Here is a 19,742-nt window from a genome sequence, read left to right on the forward strand (position 1 = left end):
CTTAGAAGTCTGTGCTGATTTAAAGACAATTCACAGGTGGCTGAGGTCTTCATACATTATAAAAGTAATTTGTCTTATGGGTATTATATATTGAGGTAACGGAGGAGAAAAGTACTACAAAATAATACAAGAGTGATAATAAAGATAATTAATAAATTAAAATACAAAAACAATAAATAATGACTAGTAAAAAAATATTGAAGAGTAAAACAGGACCTGGTGCTTAGGGACATGGTTTAGTGGATGACTTTGGTAGTAGGGTGATGGTTGGACCAGATGATCTTGAAGGTCTTTTCCAACCTTAATCATTCTATGATTCTGAGTAAATGCAATGTCCTTAATGCAGTGCGTATACAGCAATGTGTTTGTACCACACTCTAAAAGCTAATAATTGCACTGAAATCAAAATGTGATGTAAAAGTAACAGCGTATTTTACAGTCTCCTTTTCATTCCTTAAGTAAATGTATGATACATAGATAAAATATAACATTAAGAAAATCTAGATCTGAATAAAATTTCCCTTGTGTAAAGTTAAGTGCTTTTCCTTTCAAACTTTTCTTCATGTTGCATATTTAAGAGAAAGAAAACACAAGTTCTTTGAAGTCCTTCTTACCTCAAGGCTTTTTACTGTAGCGCACAGTTCTGTTAACTATCAGTGCACTTATTCACAGAGGGGTATATTAATTCTTGTGCACGGGCCTCTGTGATAGCCCATGCAGCACATAAACCTCACATTAATGTAGGTTTTGAATTATGAAAGATGCCTTTTGCATACTTCTACAGTGCAATAAGTGTTACACCATCATATAGAAAAATACCGTGAAAATGACTGATTAGCAATCTCAGGCTGATATTTCATTTGATAATTAGTTATGACTTACCAAAATATCCCTTTTTTTGTGAATAGCTACACTTATAGCTACACTTCCTAGGTTTATGGAATGCTGTCAAAAATATCCAATGCTTTTTCCCTGTGTATTAGTAAGTTCACCTCCAAACCTAATCCTACAAACGTTGTTCAGTATAGTTTTGCTGAAATTAATGGAACTGTTTACAACGGAAAGGACTCAAACCAGTGCTCTGCTTATCCAGAAATATCAGATGGCAAAGAAAATTACTTTAATGGGACAATTTTCAGAATTTTCATCATTTAGATTTCTTTTTGATAATACAACCCTCTATGTACATTTTTCAAATAACAGACCCAATTTTCAGTGCGTGATTCATCTGTCTTCTCTATTGCTCTTTTACTTAGAGGTTGTATTTTCATTCTTGGAACTACTTGGACTGGCTGAAGAAATGCTGATAGTGTTGTCACCCATTTTATTATGTAATAAGGACAGTTGCTGAGGCACTATCACAAGAGGAGGAAGAACATGGCTTGCATATTGCTCAGCCTATGCAAGTTTAACCCCTTGTATCTCACTCTCAGAGAAAAAAAGCTATGGGTTAGACTGCCTGGAGGCATTACTCATGCTTCTCACTGAGGCTGAGGCTGAAGTCCTCCATGGGAGATCCAGGGAATCTGGAAGATTGTTCTGCTGGAAATCTGACATAGATTCTGGCCTAAATGGGATAAAAAGCTCACTGTGTAGGGTAGCAGACAAGAAAAGAGGTGTCCAGAACTCTACTCTCAAGCCTATTTCCATTTTTTTACAGTGAATATTACATTGAAAATAGTACAAAGAGTCACTTTGCTGGCATTTTAGGAGAGTGTCCTATCTACAGTATAATTACTACATGTAAATCTTGCTCTAACATAAAGTGTTTCCTGAGTTTCCCAGGAATATAGGGCCTTGCCTGTCACACATACTGGAATTCACCATTTTAGCAGTCTGGTGAGCCTTGAGAAAGAGAAAAAGAAGGAAAACAATGAGATCTGGAGAGCACCTATATCTGTGCGGATCCAGACTTGTGCACATCCATTTTTACACTCCATGCCTTCATACCTGTGGCTTTCTACAAGCATAGCTATTTAAAGGTACAATAAGATCAAGACAGTTTGGACTATTTCTCTCAGGGGGGAATATGCCAAGTGTCTGTGTCTACTATAATACCTTATGGAAATACTTTGTGACTAACTTTTTGTAAAGATTTGCCCTCCTGACCTTCTTTTCATCCTTGTCATCTGGTTTGAGCATTTTTAAGACAGTTTTCTAACCTGAAGTGTCTTACCTGAAATTTTGTGGGGGGAAAGAAGAAAGGTGAACTATTGGAATTCATTCTTGTACATTGCTCTCAGAGCCTGTAGAGTGTGTGCTGGGTGGAGGGTCATACACATTATTTTATTGCCTCATGGCCATTTTAATTCTCAATGCTAAAGTCGCTTATGGCAGAATTTCAGTTGTGAGCTTTAAGTTTTCATACTGAACACAGAGTCTGTGGAATGTTTATTTGCCAGGAAAAAAGAAGGGGAAAAAAAAAAAGTGATTCTGTTGTAAGAATATTTTGAAAGAAATCTCCTGACAAGACAAGGTTTTGATCATGCCTGATTTTGCTGTGGATAGCTCATGTCAGTAACATAACACATCTGCAAAAGTGTTTTTTTGTAGTTGAGTTCTGCCTTAATAAGTAAGGCTGAAGGATGACTTATGGCTTGAAGCTTTTTTCTGTTTTCAAGCTGTATCATTTTGTCTAATGAAAGGCCATTACCTCCCCCTGTCAATCTGGCCTCCCTTGCTGTAGTAATGTATCTGTGGATACATTATCACTGTTTCTGCTTCTGTGAATGAACAATTCCAGAGCAGCTACATAGAATTTATTTGCTGATTACTCACCTGCTATTAAAGTAGTTCCAAATAAAGTGAAATGGCAGACACTGCCTCTTGGTATCTTTTTCCAACTATAAAAGGAATTCTGCATGTTATCTGCAGTGCTCAAGCTGCTTTACAGATGCACCATATTTAATTAGATTAGTTTTAATTAGACTACAGATGCAAAGTTGCATCTATGTATCACTATTAGTCTGTTTTGAGGCACTTTCAGCCAATAACAAACCACCATCTCATTTGCATTTATTTTAGTGTGTTAACCATTTGCCTGCTGGAATAATCACTGTGGAAGAACTTATATAATTTGCGTTGTTATTGCTGTGTGGCACCATACACAGAAAGTGAAGTAGCTTAAAAGAAAATCATGCAGGGGAAGAGAAAAGGGTATTGCACTGAAGAATTAATTCAATGTTAAATAAATCTTTCTGTGAATTCCATTTGTACTTATTTAAATTCCTTTAGAGTGCTTATTTTCCAAGACAATCTTGTGAGCTTTGGACTTTATTGATTGCTCTTCTACCCTTAATGTTTGTTTTCTTTATGATCTTTTCATTTTTATTTCTTCATGCTTCACAGAGCCCATTTTCTTTTGCTGCCTTTCCCTTTCTATTCTGAGCTTAACTCAGTTCTGAGGAGACAGAGGATTAATTGTTCATTACTCGTGATGCTACAGGTTTGAAACAATTGTCGATTAGCTATTGCAAAGTTTTTATTATCAGGAGAGAGCACAGCTGCTTCTTTAGTTAATGACAGAATACTTGTGAGAAAAACTGGAAACTTGGGGCAGAAGCCTCACTGGGCAAAAGTCACCAAGACAGTGGACATTGGCTTCAGCAGAATGATTTTTTTACCCTCATTTCTTATTCCAGCAGAGATTATTTTCCTATGTTTAGTTATAGCATTCCCTTTTCATTTTTATTTCTCCATTTTGGCCAAGCTTCAGATTAATCACTGCATGCTCAATTGTGTTTAAACAGGGACAGAAGTAAGAACTCTGATATGTACGTTTAATTTTAAGAGTTGATAATTTTTCAGCCTTTTTGATCAGTAGCAATGAAATGAATCCAATGAGAAGAATGTAATTTAATTAAATGATTTTAATAAACGGGATGCACTTTGAGCAAGGAAAGGATGCAGGAATTGTTAAATACCAATAAGAAAATGTGCCATCTAGAGCAGCTGCTAAGGTTGACTATAAATACTAGGAACAAAATATTACTAGAGTGAAAATATTCCAGTCTCAGGAGAGAAACGTACTGTAGGCATGGGGTTAGGCTGACTATGCTCAGATTTTAGTGTCATTCTTTGAAATCCCTAAAACAAGTCACAGGTCATTTTCTCCTGGCTTTCCTTCTTTAAAAGGAAAATAGTACTTATCTTCCTTTATGCCAATTAGCAACTTGTCTTTCAGAAGGCACTTCAAAGATAAAACACAATGAACTTGGAGTTCTGTAATCCAGAGGACAGGACTATAGATCCAAGTTTCCTATAGAACTTTTGCGTCAGACAGTGATGATCATTTACTGAAGCAAAAGTCAGACAAGAATGTTGAATAATTGATTTTCAGAGCTGGTGTAAGGCTCTGATTCCTGTTTCCTTCCCAATGAATAGAAGATGCTGGTAACATTTCAGCACTGAGTTTTCAATATGCCCTTACAGGGATGCTTCACTTAGTGAAGAAAGTCTGGCTTGGATGTACCTGTAGGATCAATCTGTGCTGAGCACACTCAGTGTCAATAGGACACTACATCAGGAGACAGAGGAAGAGGATGCTCATTCTGTCAATGGAGCTTGTTCAATTAGATCCCATAAGGGATGTAAGTGCCTAGAATGTGTCTGGTTTTCATTTGAGCAGTGTAAGGCAAAACTGACACCTAGTGCAGTTAATCAAAGGTGGACTCTGATACTGAAAGAGGGGATTTATTTCTTTCTGTCATATCCAGGAAAAAAATAAAAAAAGGAGAGACTGACATAATTTAAGAACAGCTTGCAGCCTGCATTCAGCGTTACATGGCTGGACTTCAAACTCAGCACAGGTGGGAGTCACGGGGTCTCAGAACAATGAAAAGCCTCACAGGCTGGCTGTCCAGCAGCAAGCCAGATGCAGGGGTTAAGATGCAGGGTTTCTCAGAGCAGCAACTGGTTCATCTGTCCACTTAACACAAGATGAAAAATTCCCCTTTGAAAGACAGATGCCTGCAGCCCTTTTTTGGGGGTAATAGGGGGATAGGAACGGAAAAAGGCTGAGTCTTCTGATACGCCAGTAGCACAGCTCTCCTCTTCTTACATATTGATCTGAAAGTCAGAGTGCTCCTCCAGGAACTGGAGAGACTTAGATTAAATTCCTTCATCAAGCCGGAAGCTATAATGGTTGACAGTACTTTTAAATTATGTTGAAATCACGGCATTGTGTACAAAATAACTCAAAATAAAGGCCACACTGAGAGGGGAGAAAGTTTTCCTCTTCCTGTTCTCCACATTGCTAAATTTTAGAAGAAGCAATCACCAAACAGAATACAGGCGTTGATGAAAAGGGTCTTCTTTTTATGGTTTCTTCTCTGTGCCAAAGCTTCTTGCACAGTCATACTTCACCTCAACTTCTGTCCAGTTTAAAAAAAAAAAAAAAAAAAGCAGATAAAAGTACTTGGATCAGATTTTTAGGGAGAGTTGCTGTCTTATGAGACAAACTGATAGTAGTTGTTGTTGCTGATAGCCAGTGATATTAACAGGACAAAGTAAGCATTGGGCAAACTGCCTGCTCTAATCCACACTGGATGAGAACATTTTATGCTGTCCTGCAGGATGGTATGCTTGCTTAGAAAACAATCCTTTCCAGGCTTTTTTCAGATCCACATCATCCCCCTGAACTAATACTGCCAACTTAGGTTTGCAGCTGTAACATACATTCATGGCCTAGCTGAATATAGGGGCTGACTAAAGCTTGTGCGAATTAATTATTCAGGCTAATTAGCAGAAGACTGAAGCACAACATGAGAGAAAACATATTCCAGGCTTGCTAAATTAATAACTTCTAACGTTGCTAGATTGCAAAGTCAGAAGCACAGCACCAGTGATGGGTGTGTTTTACTTGCGCTTTACAGAAGTAAAGATAAAGGATACAAAAAACAATTTGCAGATAGTATGAAGGAAATCTGGATTACGAGCTCAAAATGCAGTCTGCAACTATTTCCTTCCACAGACCTGACAGACTAAATCCATACATTAGCCATATGGTTTTGCTGCAGATTTCAAGATACTAACATGAAATTCCAAACATACAAACAAAAGTTATGTTCTAGTTTCCTCCAGCAAACTGGCCACTTTTCCAAGAAAAGCACCTTTCCTGGGCATGGCAAAAAGAACAGCTGTGGGTAGCTTTCAATTCCTGCTAAGAACAATTTAAACTTGTCTCAGACTGAACAAGGAGTAAGGACAAAATGACAGTATAGCATTTAAACAATGTGTTTTGGAGAGGATTGTGACCTTACCTCAGTGGAATAAAATTTCAACTTTTGTATTTACGTAGACCAGAATAAAAAGACTCTGAGTTGCCAACCTAAAAAGGATAGCCTTCCTTCTTAGGGAGCATAACTCCAGATTTGATTAGAGCTATTAATGAGGTCAAATGATGCTTTTAGGCTGGTAGCTAATGTAAACCAAATCTATTTATCACTTTGGCAGTGGTTCCTGCAACAAAGTTAATGACCATTACCACATTGCTAGTTAGCCAATCAGGAATGGTGCTTTTTGTGCAAAAAGGCAAAAGCTAGTAATCAATCATCATCATCCTCATCATAATAGTGCTGCTAAATGAGCTTCTGAAAAAGAAGAGCAACATAGCTATTAACCTTAACTGTATCTCGAAAATAGATTTCTTCCTACGAAGGCTACTCCTGATATGTGGGTTGCAGCCCTGATAGCTTCTTGCAAAATAAAGGAGGTTGAAATACTAGTCAAGTGCTCAACCCATATTAAGATTCTTTGTTCAGTCTTTTAAAATAAAACTGAACAATTAAACAGAAAGATCAAAGTCTACAATTTTTTAAATAGCAGGTGAAACCATTTTGCCTAATAGACTTGAATTGTATACTGTCAGTGAATAATGAAATTAAACATTTTTTTTTTTAACTGTATAAGTGTCTAATAACATACAGGTTCCACCAAACGTATCTTTATAATACCTTCTGATACACGTCTTCATATTGATAGCCATGTGCCGGTAGAACAGACTTCTGCAAAAGCTGTTGTGCATATTCATGTCAGCAGTGTTTTCTTGGGAGGTTGGCCCAGCCAGAAAGGACTGAAGGAAGTTACCTTATATATTGCTTGTTGAGGCACAGGTGAGGAGTGCAGTGGCAATGGCTCTCTCTTGTCATCCCAAGGCTTGGGATGGCTGGGCTATTAGTACCAGCTCCCTCCAGATTTGCAAAGCTGGTACAAGTATCCTGATCAGCAATGCATAGAGATTGTGAAAATTTTCTAGCAAGAATGCATGGGGAAAGTTTGAGACCATTCAGTCCTTCAGCACACACACAAGCCCAGGCAGTCTGACAGGCTGTTCACTCCAGAATATCTCACCTAATTGCCCTCCATCTCACGATGCCGTGTCACCCATACAACACTCCCAAAACACCTGCAGAATGGCTGGTTTGCTCTCTGCCCTCTGCTGAGCGTCGTGGGAGCGCCTCGCCAGAAGTGCTCTCCCACATACCCTGCACAACCTTGTCCCATGCAAAGATCAGATACACAGCCACGGCCAGCCTCACTTAGTCCCACCAGGGTGAGCAGGGCCAGGCAGGGTGTGGAATTGCACCCGTCTTGGACCGTCTCCAAAATCAGTTCTAATGTGAGCCTATACCTGAGGTGCATCAGGGCCTCAAGCACTGGAAACACCTTCTGGAAAAGAGTGGAGCCACAGACTAGACTGTGTTGAAGAGCTGTTGAATGTACTATATTTTTACTTGGGGCATTCGTATTACGAGCTGCTCTCTGCCAACTGTTTTCATAGATGCCTGAGTGCCTGGAGAACAATTTCTGTCTTGATTTGGAGCTTGATTTGGAAAACCAGAAAGGGCCACAGTTGAAATCTGGTCCTTAACAGCATGAATATGCGACAGGGGTGGTTCAGGCTGGGTGTTGGGAAAAGGTTCTTCACCCAGAGGGTGGTTGGGCACTGGGACAGGTTCCCCAGGGCAGTAGTCATGGCACTGAGCCTGCCAGAGTTCAAGCAGCATTTGGACAATGCATTTGGAACCAGGAGTTGGACTCAATGGTCCCTATGGGTCCATTCCAACTTGGTATATCCTATGATTCTATGAAACCTGGGTTGTCTGGTACTAACTGCTTCTGCCTTGAGAATGCAGCCAGCTCAGGCACTCATTTTGGAGGGTCCCAGCCGAAGAGGGTCTCTTGGTTTTCAGTGCCATTTGTTCAGGGCCCAGGCTTAGCCATAACCTTGGCCAATGGCAAGCTATGGAGGTGCCAGGCTGGCTGGCTAGCTGGGTGCCACCCAGAAAGAGGGCATTCATGTTGTGGGTGGACAGGATCCTAGCAGGATCTTGTTGAGATAATAAAAGTGGTTATTTTGCAATGGCTGTGCACAGCGGTGTGCTGGGCAATGTGCTTGGATGGACCGTAGCTGGCAGCGTACAAGCCTGGTGCATTCTTGTAGGCTGATGCGTGGTTAAGGCCCTGGCCCTTGTGAGCAATTGGTTGAACCGAGATGCCCATGTACCCGCCACAGGCTTAGAACCTTACGCTGCAAATCCTCTCAGGCCAGACTGCCTTCTTATTTCATCTGTGTGCACTGCCTGATCTGGTGAGGCATTTCTTCTGAGTCGGTGCCTTTAGGCACTACCCACACACAGATGAGTGTCTATTAATAATGATAATATTTAATGAAAGAATCTTGTTCAAAGTTATACCTGTACATTTAAAATAACAGATCAAGAAATGCAGGCATTCAGTTAATTTCATTGGGTATACACTAATGCCCAGCAAAAGAACTATGTTTTTATAGATATATACTTGTCACAGAAGAAAATATGGTTTCTCAGACTAGCAATTACTGCTTACATATTGCAAGTGGCCTAACATACAGAAAAAAGTATATTTAAAAACAAAGCTTTAATTCTGTGTGGAAGAAGGAGATTAGTTTTTTTGTTTGTTTGTTTGTTTGTTTTTATAATTGATTCTTTAGAACTACAGTTATGAAATTAATTTTTTTAATCATTCTGGACATTATATGAAAAAGTTCCCAAACCTATTAGAAATTAGCCTTTCTCACTGCTTATTTTGCTTAAGTATGCAAATATTTTCCTGCTGAAGTGATTTACAAAAAATGAAAAACAACAGCAAAGGCTTTTATATCTGAAAGTATTAATCAATTTTAGAAATAAACCATTTCCATGATTCTTGACTGCAGAATGCATATGTTTCTTGAATAAGTGGATGGCAGATGGCATATATGTGTACACATATATATGTATATATATGTAAAGGTAGTACATTCTAAGCTGTGAATGAGTCTTTTTAACCTGTCTTAATCTTATATATCTGAGGGGAAAAAACAAGTTTATCCCAGGCCTGTTCAAGGGCTCAATAAAAACAGATATATGAACCTGCTTAGCATCTGTTCAAAGTCAATAATACAGCTCTACCAGGCTGTGTGATGGATAGAGGCAAAAGATCATGTCCTAAGGGAAATTGTGTCATACTTTTTATAAACAGAAAGAGTTTGCTTATTTACAAGTTAGAAATACTTTGCATTTTGACATTTTGTTCTTACTAAACATGGAAAGGTAGTAAATTTCACTGAGAACTTCACCGTCATCCTCAGGAAGGGAATCTTAAAAAGGTGACAAATGAAAATCTGAACTAGCAACAAAGCTGAGGAACAGGAGGATTGTTTCAATGGGTAAAGTCATCAGTTTGGTATGGATGAGAAGTGAGTAAAGTCTATTTACCCCTTGCTATCTCATACTTTCGTGCTTTGTCTGAGTGTATGGATTCTGAACACATTATTGCTGGCTGGATAATAAAATGGCAGGAATGAGGGAAAAAATATTGCTTTTAAAGTTTTCAATAAGAAACTAAAATTTATTTTCAAAGTAGTACATTGTGACAAATGAAATTTCAGTCTCTATGTTTATGTTACAGCTCTATAGTTATAAACCAAATTGAGTTTTAGGGGCCCAGACACCCTGCAATCCTGGAGCAATTTCATGTCACTGCACTTCCCTGCTGGCAGGAGCTGCTCCAAAGCTGGGTGGGAAGTGCCGTGTCCCCTTCTTTCCTGCAGCTTCACTGTTTTTGCATGGAATAGCCATGCAGAAAACCTGGAAGTAGTCCTCTGGCTTGTGGCTTGAGAAGAAGTGAGGTGGAAGAGGTGCTGTAACGGTGCAGTCAAGCTCCAGGCACCGGAGGAGGTGATGTACCAGAGACGTGCTGGAAAGGTTGCAGCTCTAAGAGCCTGGAGCAGAGACTGAGGGCACTTGTGGTGTCACACACGGCGCTAGGAACTAGTGATTTAGTGTGCTGGAGGGCTTCCTTGTAGGTGTGAGTTTGTGTTGTGTTCTAGGGAGCTGGGGGCCACACGCTCCAGGGTGGTGCTTGAGGTGCATCCCAAGGCTGATGCTGTGCCCCAGGCCACTCTCTGGTGTGCCTCTCTTGCAAAGAGCACGTGGCATCCTCCAGCACATTGCTCCCCACAGTTGCCAGGTGCATGCCTAGGACCTGCTGCGGACATGAGCTCCACTGCTGGAACGAGGACATGTGATACTGGAAACACGCAGCAGATGAATCTGCTGTTGCTCCCTGTGCACCATACTAGTCAGTAACGTAGATTGATGCACCCACAGTGTCTTCTATATGATGCTAACCAGTCATTTTATTGTCTGTGCCTTAATGTCTGCATCTCTGCAGTTCACATATTACCTACCCTATTTATAAGACAGTTTGTGATCTAACTATGAAAGATGCTATAACTGAACCATTTGTATTTGTGACCTTCTAAATGAACATTATATCTTAGTAAGGAATAAAACTGGTAATTACTTTCAGTAGGAACTTAGTGTATAACTCCAGTGGTTGACAATTCTGTTAGTTGTAGCTGTTCTCATTTATACCTGCGTTTAACGTTTCTATGTGTTAACAGACCATTGGCATAAAGTCAGATAGTTTCTATAATTTCATGTTGTCAGAAATCATAGATCTTTTTTTTTTTTTTAAGATGACATTATACCCTCATAGCATTTCCTTTGTTGGCAATAGATTTTTTATCTAATTTTGAAACTTCTAACATTGAACATGTACTATGCATGACTAATTTTGGTATGCAAGATATGTGATTCCTCTTTTGAAAAATGAAACACAACCCTGCTCCTCATTTGCAGGGAAAGCCGTGAAAAAGTGACACAAATACATTCCCAAGTGCTCAAAAAAAAAAAAGTAAGGAAAATGAAACAAAACAGTGTTCATTCATGCAATGAATGAAATCAGCTAAGAAAATCAAATATACATAAGCATAATTGATTTTTTCCATCAATTTCATTACTTTTGAGTCTTATTATCTTGATTTCCAAGTCCTCAGATTGATATGACTGGAGTATTTTGTCCATTAGCAAATTCTAGTCAGAAGCAGTTGCATGACTTTTTTTTACTGTTCTTTTCCTTCAAACTATCAATCAAAATTTGAAGTGCAACACACAGTATGTGTCACAGGAAAAGTGAAATGCTCTTTAACCACAAAATGCCATTGTCCACATGATGGAAAACAGTCATCTCAAGCTTCTGCAGATTTGTTTGTCAGTGTTGAATATTAGCCCCATGAGTTGATTTGTGCCTTCTCAGGGAAGTATTTGGCCTCAGCTGGTGTTGGTACATACACAGTTTTTGGAACGCCTTCAGCAAACCTGTCTGGCTTCCAGGTCCAGTTCGAGGCTCCAGCTTTCTTCATCTTCCCCAGCTGCTGAGTGTGTTTAGTGCTTTCTCTGGCAATTATCTAGAGCCTGAATTCATTTATTTTGTGTTAAAAGCTTTATGGCAGCAGATATAATGAACTGATAGGAAGCATCAGTCTAAAAATACTATCCACTTGATTAGAAAGCATCTTCCACCAAGGTTTTTTCTTTCCCTACTCCATTTTCTGTAGCAAGTGACCTAGAGGCTTTGCGGGACAGGGGAGGCTGGTCTATTTGTCACACTGGCCAACGCTGCAGCTCTTCACAAGGAACATGCTGTGCAGAAGGGGGCTAGGCTGCTGGTTTCTCCTCTGGTCTGCTGCATGCCAGCTGAGGGGGACATGTTGGAGGCAGTGGGGATATGGGTCTCATGCAGAGGGTGATGGGCAAAATGGCTGTATTTTCCCAAGGAAGGGGGAGGAAGCTACCAGTGGGAGCTGTGGAAGGATGGAAGGGAGGTGACAGCACCATGTCATGGTTCTCAAGGACTGTGTCCAATTGCAGCTGAGCTGAAGGCAAGCCTGAGAGAGTGGCTCAGACCAGCAGCAACACAGGCAGCAGGGGGGAAATCTGTTTTAACACTCTTTTGCTTTTATTCTATTTCATTTTGAGTTTGAGAGGAGGTAGTCTGGTTAACAGAGGAGCTATTTTTGTTTTAGTATTTATTCAGATGAAACCTGACACTTGAGCTTGAAAGCCTTTGTGATCTCTCTGAGGTACCTCCGTCAAGGAGACATCTCAGCAGCTTTGCTGCCTCACCATCCTGTCTCACCTGGAGACTCCCTGGCTTTACCTTCTCCACCATGTACCTCAAGTGACAAGGAGCAGAGGAGCTGATGAGACTGAGCAGTGAGGAGCGGAGGGCGAGAGGGAGCAAAATATGTAGGAAAGAGGGAGAGAGGGAGAGCAACAAAGACAAAAATAGTTCTGCTCTACAGAAAGAAGATACGCTGTTCGGTAAATGTGTTTTACCACAATGCACAACTGCCATGCATCCTAAAAGGTGAATTAATACTACCAATAATAAATTCAAGTGACCTGAAAATTCAAATAATAGGTGTGGGTTCACCTTCAGGTTAATATTTTAGTCATGTTATGTATTTTGACTTCCAGCTTAGGGAGCATGCAATAGGTACATGCAGTGTTTGAGTGACCCAAGTTCCTCAGCTAAATTTATAGCAATGTCTAGGATTACTGCTAAATTCAATGTCAGTTTATTTGCAAAGACATGAATGTTTAACTATAAGAAGTCAGAATAATTTCACATGAGGATATCTAACAAAGAAGCTATAGGCATAAGTATATTCGGTGGCTGAAGCCCATGTAATCAGTACACTTTCACAAACTGTTTTGCACATAGGGAACTTTCACTGTCAAAACGCATATCTCTTATCTCAGTTAAAGCCTCAGTATCTCCCATAAACTATTCATAGAGATAGTATTATGTAACAGCACATTGCTCAAAAAATAGAAAAGGGGAAATGCAGCATGAGAGCATTTGTTAAGATATTTAGTAGAGGTTCCTTCTAGTGATGGGTCAAAGCCATTATCTTGGACCACATAAAAAATCAGAGATAAATTTAAGTGAAAATAGTGTTTTGCTAAGATGCTGTTAAAGCAAGGTTTCATATATAAGTGTTAGGGGAGGAAATGTAGCTGTATAAACCTGAAGGTTAGCATTTAAATCATTATTTTTAAGTTTGTATTTGCAGTTTTTCCCTGCCTCCTTTACAAATCATTCTACCGTGTATCAGCATTTCCTTTCCTTTGCATTGATCACCTTTGTATTCATTCTGCTATGAGTAGTGGTATCTATTACCGTGCTTTTAGTACATTTTCTTTTTTTTTAAGTAACTTCTAATGAAAGTCAAATTGGTTCCTGGAATGTGGCCCCTGGTGAGTTGCTATACAGAAAGTCTTAATATGGCTATATATTATTTTTCCTTCCTGATAAGAAGCAGTAAGTGGAAAAAAAAATAGTACAGTTTAATAAATAAAAACTGCCAGTGCTCTCATGCTCGGGCTACCAGAGATTTAGCCTAATGTGATGTGCTTTACATAAAACTATGTGACGGTTGCATCTTCTGGTTAAGTAGCATTCCCCCTCTGAAACATAGATTATTAATATGTATCAATTGCAACATGCCATGGGCCTCCTTTGTACAATAATATGGAATCTGCCATCATCTGATAGTCCTTTGCTATCACAGTTTAAATGGGGCTGCTTAATTGCTTAATTGCGAGTTATCATTGGACAGCATTCTTGGTATGGAAGTCCTCGCTTTTTAATTCAGCTCCTCTCTTCATCTTTTTTCTTGACCTTCTCTCTCTTTAGATTCTTTTTTTAAGTTAATGAAATTTCCTGTGACATTACACACAGAAAGAGAGGAAACTTATTAGGATGAAGGGTTTTATTCTCTTTTATAGACTGCAGCACTTTGATTCTAGTACACATTTTGTGACTACCCTCTACTGTCTTTCCTCTGGAGTCAAATGTCCTCTGAGGCATTTGATAATTTTAGATCGCCTAACGGGAATGTCAGTTTTAGACCCAAGGCCTATACCCCTCCAAGCTTTTTGTGTAAGGCTAAGTAAGGATATCTTTGCATAAAGGGCACAATTTGTAGCTCTTAAATCAAGTAACTCAGTAAAACATGTTTTCCTTTGAATCTAATGTATTCAGTGGAACAAGATTTGATTACAGGTTGGAAGACAAGCTATGTTTAGTGCAGTGCAATAGAAGCAAATCTGTGGTGTGAAGCAGTCAGCCCCAAGGACCCAGTACCACACTGCATGCTTCATGTAATGCTTCTGACTAGATTTGCTCACATGGGCATGAGTGCCTTTTTCATTAGGGCAGCTCTGGGAGCCTATATTCACATTATTTCCATCATGCACACCATGAGTTCAAGCATGGTAAGTGGGGATGGCCTGGAGATCTGCCTCATCAATCCCTTCTCAAGTCCAAACTGAGATGATAATATCAGTGCACGACAGCTGCCATATATATGAAATGGTTACAGATGCATCAAGTGACCCACAATATGCATACAACATGGGCTGACCTTAATGGTAGGAAACAACATATTGAAGAAAACCTCACAAGTCCTTTAACTGCTTACATGTCTGACTGATGTTCAGCATGAGTGAAGGATGCAGTATTGGTACCAAAAACATCTCCATTATCAACATAATCCTAGAGTTTATTCTTTTCAGTGACCCACTATTGGTCAGGAAAAAGCTTTCATGTTCACTGCAATTTCCTTTTACTCCACTCTTGCATTTCTGAGCTAAGTCCTGGAATGTACCCTGTTGGGACTGGATCGATGCTACTAATTCAAAACTTTACTCTTACTAACTATGCCACCTTAGCAGATCCCCTCCAACAGATTTGTCTTTAAGAGCCTTATAGAATCACCAAATCAGGTAGTGATTCATGACAGTGTCTTCAAGATAAGTATTCTGTATTTGTCCACGGGAGCAGAACAAAGAAAATAGTACTGAAATACCAGAAAGCTTATGCACATATTAATTATACTTAAACCTATAGCTTTTCCTTGATAGCTTGGTTAAGTATTGCTTGTTTCAAAGCACCCCCTTGTGCTGGTACTTGGTAAAACAAATTGTACAAGTCGCTTCTGGCTCTCTGATATCTCTCAATCCCTTGGTCAGAATCTGTTTTCTGTGTCACCCATCCCAGTTCGTCTGCTGCAGAGGTGTTTTGTTTAATGGATTATGTCCAAAGACCCACTGAGGTTTCAAACTACACTATTGAACCTGATCAACCTCGTTTAATATAGATGGAGGTAGTATTCAAACTGTAGATTCCCTTTGCTGTCCATTTAAACACTAGGAAAATGAAATTATTTGAAAGTCTTGCTTATGTGCGAGAAAGTTCAACCATAATTAATCGTTATGAAGCTCTAAAGTAAGCCAAACTACAACACCAAATTCATATGCTGTCCATAAAATTTTTATAGATATTATTCACAGTTGGTATGCCAAAAAATTAAGGACTGCAGATTTGAGTATTCCAAAGCTATAGTGACATTGGTCACTTCATTCTGGACTGTCCACCCTGAGAATACTTTATACAAAACTAATTTTTAGAAACTTATTGCTTTCTGGAATTCAAGATCTTCTGGCAGTGTCATGAATTGAGTAGAACCTTCAAAGTCTTTAATAATTTTGGGACAATAATAATAATGTTGGATTTTTAATAATTTTGTAAAATCTTGGCTGTCATGTAAAAATTATTAACATTTATTTAAATAATGCTTTTGAAAGACAACGAGCATCATTTCAAAGTTAACAATAACTGTACGTTTCACTTGTCTTAAATCTAGCATGTACATCCCCTGCCAGCAGTGTTAGATTTAGCAATGTCTGTTGGAGACAACGTTCTGCTGAGCCATCTCCTTGACAGAGATAGTACACTTTTATTGGGGAAAAAATGTTCATTCCTTTTTGCTTTTTCAGTCTTGAATGCTGAAGGCATTTTTGAAAATGTCTGGATTTTGGGAACCCCCAAATTTTTATCATTTATTACTTATGCTTTCTGTAATAAAAAGGTAGTATATATTCTTTGAAGAGATAATGAGGAATTCTGCATAATTTTTGGTGTCTCAGATATTAATTTGGTGGTCCTTTAATTGCATCACAAGAGCTATTGGGTGACATTAAATTACAAATAGATGAGAGCAGACAATACATGATAAAAAAGAAGCTGAGGTACTGCAAGTGTTTAAAATGCTCCCCAAGGCACCCTACATTGTTCATGCTCCAGAAAACCAAGGCAACAGTGCCAGAATACCACTTTGCACAATAGTTTCAGCACATAGGCATCTGAACTCACTACCTACACAAGTTTTTTCATCTGTAGGATGTGTATGTATATATCCTATTAACGCCCACATTCCCTGTCTCAATTCCTTGATTCTCCTAGCTTACCTGCATTAGCTGTGCCCGTCCTCTTTTTCCTCCCACAGTGCCATCCCGCCCCAAACCTATCCCATACTGCTGCTCCCCATGTTCCCTCACATCATGCTTTGAGCACTCCTGACAAGGAGCAAAACAAATAGCTGATAAATTTAGGCACATCATTCATTTCATATTGTCAGAATTCCTAAGAATTAGCTCAGATATAAAGTACAGTGTTATATAAATACAATTTCAAAGGCCAAGTGTCTAGTGCAGTCTAGGCACATGCATGAAGTTTAAATTTGAAAAGAATACACATTGCCTCTAAAAGGCAATGCTTTCACATTTGTGAGTGTCAGATGAAAAAATAAAATTTAGTAGGAGAGTCAGTTGTGCTACGAGGAGTTATCACACCAGATCTGAAGTAAAAATGAAATCATTAGTGCATGAAATACACATTTTAAGATGTGATAAGTGCAGATCTAATGCAACTTTTACTGCAGAATTGCTGCTGCTGACTCCATAAAATACATCCCATAAACAGCTGTTAATCTGTTCACTCTTTATCTTTTAACATTCATTTGTTTAGTAATCAGTTCTCATTTGTTCTACATATGGTACATAGCTTCCCTTTTATAGCAGCTGCATTTAATGAACATTTGGATGCACAAAAAGTATTACAGAAATTATTGTTTAACTATTTTTCCTACATGATTTTTGTATCTGTCACTAATAACATTTGAATAAAAGTTAGAAATGTGGTCATTAAACTTAGAGTAGGGAAGGTTTAGGTGCTTTGTCCTCTTTCTGAACTGGTAAATTCTACTGGAATTTCCAGTGACCATTCTTCACACTCTGCTTAGCTTCTTTAAGCAATTAATTTTCTCTATTTATGCTGTCCATTCACTTCTGTGATTCACTGATGTCAACTTGTCAAATTTTATTCACTCTTCAGTTTTGCTCTGTATCATATTACAGACCTTTAGGTAAAACAGTTAGAAAGTAACCTACAGACCTAGTAGAGTGAATGTGTTTAGAGATTTTAGAAAATGACAGCTTAAAATATTTGAAGTTTCACTGGGTGTTCAGGTTAAATGTGAGCATCAGTGGTCATTAAAGCTGAGTTGAATGAAGACAATTCACTCCTGGACTACTTGTGTTCAAGTTAATTCATTTTTTTCCAAAACTCTGATTTTTAACAAGACCATTTTATCATAGTAAGTATTTTGTATTATTTATTCATACTACAGCTGTGTCCAGCATCCTGGACTGAATGAAATATTTGAACTTTGAACTATGCTTTTCTTGGTAGAAAACTATAGGTGAAAATATACTTATGTACTAAAACTCTGCTAGTGTTAGGGCATGATGACTAATAGCACAAACGCCCTTGGTTTGACAGTCCTGTGCCCTTGGTCAGTGTTTACTGGTGGCCTCAACCTACATCTGTTGTGAGGAGTCTGTGAGTCTGTCAGGTACAGCAATGGGCAGAGGAGAAGGGCTCTTCATCAAAACTTGACTGCTTGGAACGGATGCTGTTCTGAAAACAGGAAAGTCCAAGTCAGTTCCACCCTATTCAGCCACAATACAGTGCCAGGTGGGTTGTGGAGATGATTAAAGAAAGAAGCGATTGCCTAAATGTGCCAAGCATTTTACAGATTTGCACAGTGTAAATATTTTGGACATACTGTTTTAAGATGGTCAATTAATCAAAATAGCTGCAAGTTAGTTTGATCTGTGTCACCAGGCACTTAAATAGATAGATGAGTTAAATTGGCATTGTGTGTGCAAATGCTTGCTTGGGAGAAATGTACAAATGATGACAGCATATTTTAGAACGAATTTCAGGTATTTCTGCAAGGTATTTTCTTTGCAAAAGGCTTATCTGTGAAAGAAATGTGCTTGTTTCTAGATTTAACCCTACTAACAGTTTACCACTTTCTTTTTGTGTGTGTTTCTTTTTCTTTTCCAGTGCCACCTTGGGCCTTAATAGCCATAGCCATAGTTGCAGTCCTATTAATCCTTACCTGCTGCTTTTGTCTCTGTAAGAAATGCTTGTTCAAAAAGAAGAACAAGAAGAAGGGAAAGGAGAAGGGAGGGAAGAATGCTATTAACATGAAAGATGTTAAAGATTTAGGGAAAACCATGAAAGACCAGGTAAAGTACCTCTCCTTTTCTTCAATTCTTGAGTTGTATTTGAAGGATGCATCTACAAAAATGTTTTGTTTTTTGCCTCAATAGTGGCTTTGTGAAGAGGAGACATTGTCAGCATCTTCTCAGTTGTATCACAAAAAATGAATATGGGTATGGCATCACTGATAAAGCAGTCAGCCAGTTTCTCTTCTCTGCTAAAAAAATGAACAGGAGTGTAGTGACTCATCTGGAAGGGGCAAGTTTATTGACAGTATCTTGGCTGTCCCAAAAATGCAGTAAATGTGTGCAATTTTCAGCTGTCCTTTTTCAGGACTTTGACCAAGACTAAGTACAACATTTGTATGTCTTTCTAGCAGTGGTTCTGAGCATCAATGATAAACAAACAGATCTGTACTCTGAATTTCTTTTTACACAAAAGCATAAGTTCAACTGAGAAACAAACAACGATATAGAGGAGAAAATGAGAAGCATAGAAACAAGGAAAAACAATCAAAAAGAGCGAGCATGGGTCATTCAGCACAGTGGTGCTGGGAGATTTTGTATTAGAGAGGAGGAGATTAAAGATAACAGAACGTACTTGTAGCTGTAAGTCAATGGAGTAACTTGGAGGAAGAGATTAGCATAATGTCCTTTGAGTAGTATCATTTTCATGAGGGCAAGAAAACTTGTCATTTAGATCTGTTTTACGCAAGAGAAGCAGAAGGTTACAGGACCTAATCCTCAGTGCCACAGACTTAATTAATATGTTCCTGAAAGAAAAAATATAAATATATGTGTGTATATATATATGTATATATATATATATATATATTGCCAGGGTTTTAGTATTGTCCTTCCTGGTGATTCTGCTGCTAAGAATTCATAAGGAAAACTGTTAAGAATAAGCAGAAGAACGGGGAAATAATAAATGTGAAGAATTCATGTGTCCTTAATGCA

General features: G+C 38.7%; 1 protein-coding gene across 8 annotated transcripts in view; it reads left to right on the top strand.

Moving 5' to 3' along the window:
* Positions 1-19,742, top strand: part of SYT1 (synaptotagmin 1) — a 357,712-nt gene that overhangs the window by 243,966 nt on the left and 94,004 nt on the right. For all 8 annotated transcript variants that reach the window (XM_080604950.1, XM_080604945.1, XM_080604951.1 and 5 more), the window contains one exon: positions 18,625-18,809. In XM_080604950.1, the coding sequence (XP_080461076.1) occupies positions 18,625-18,809 (185 nt within the window). The remainder of the gene's footprint in view (positions 1-18,624; positions 18,810-19,742) is intronic.

This window comes from Anser brachyrhynchus (genome assembly GCF_964034855.1).
Source record: "Anser brachyrhynchus genome assembly, chromosome: 1".
Classification (NCBI taxonomy): domain Eukaryota; kingdom Metazoa; phylum Chordata; class Aves; order Anseriformes; family Anatidae; genus Anser; species Anser brachyrhynchus.